Source organism: Habropoda laboriosa, unplaced genomic scaffold, assembly GCF_001263275.1.
Source record: "Habropoda laboriosa isolate 0110345459 unplaced genomic scaffold, ASM126327v1 scaffold1329, whole genome shotgun sequence".
Lineage (NCBI taxonomy): Eukaryota > Metazoa > Arthropoda > Insecta > Hymenoptera > Apidae > Habropoda > Habropoda laboriosa.
In genome coordinates, this window is record NW_017101431.1 from 305,097 (window position 1) to 305,727 (window position 631).

Genomic DNA, 631 nt, shown 5'->3' on the forward strand with positions numbered 1-631 from the left:
CAAATAGCAGCTTTAGAATAATATTTAATATGACAAATATAGTTTTATAATTAAAATTATACTAAGTGTACTCTTATTTAATTCACAATGAAAATGTAATTTTTCATGAAAATATACAAATAATAATCAATGAAAATAGGTTTCACATGAAATATGAAACCTATAACTAGTTGCACATCATATACTACGTTGTCGAAGACCTTTGATTTTATGAGCGCTCACGCCATTTTTATTTATATGTGGTGGGGGGTAACAAAGTGTGTAACATTGCATGTGGGATTTATAATTATCAAAAAATTGATTAAAAGAAATGCTTGTTTTTGCGATGTAGTTATAACGTAAATTGTGATTGTCCGTAAGGTAAAGTCATATTATTACGGAGTCGGTATAAAGTTATTAATGCAATTGCTGGACCTTTCTGTTACTGGTGAAAACTACAGGTTTTTCTACAATTGTAACTTGGATAAAATGGATTATCGTCAAAAGGTAAGCACAAATACATTACAGTAATTCATAAATCAATATAATGTGTTATTTAGTTATTAATTTAATAGATATTGCTAATGTGTATTTCAATTATATGTATAATATTGTCAGAAATTATATATAAAAGTTTCAAAATATTTTACAA

General features: G+C 25.8%; 1 protein-coding gene across 1 annotated transcript in view; it reads left to right on the forward strand.

Annotated features, from left to right (window-relative positions):
* The first annotated feature begins 331 nt into the window (after positions 1-331).
* Positions 332-631, forward strand: part of LOC108578132 (neurofilament heavy polypeptide-like) — a 9,213-nt gene continuing 8,913 nt past the window's right edge. The window contains exon 1 of the mRNA XM_017941396.1: positions 332-506. Within this exon, the coding sequence (XP_017796885.1) occupies positions 400-506 (107 nt within the window). The 5' untranslated portion in view covers positions 332-399. The remainder of the gene's footprint in view (positions 507-631) is intronic.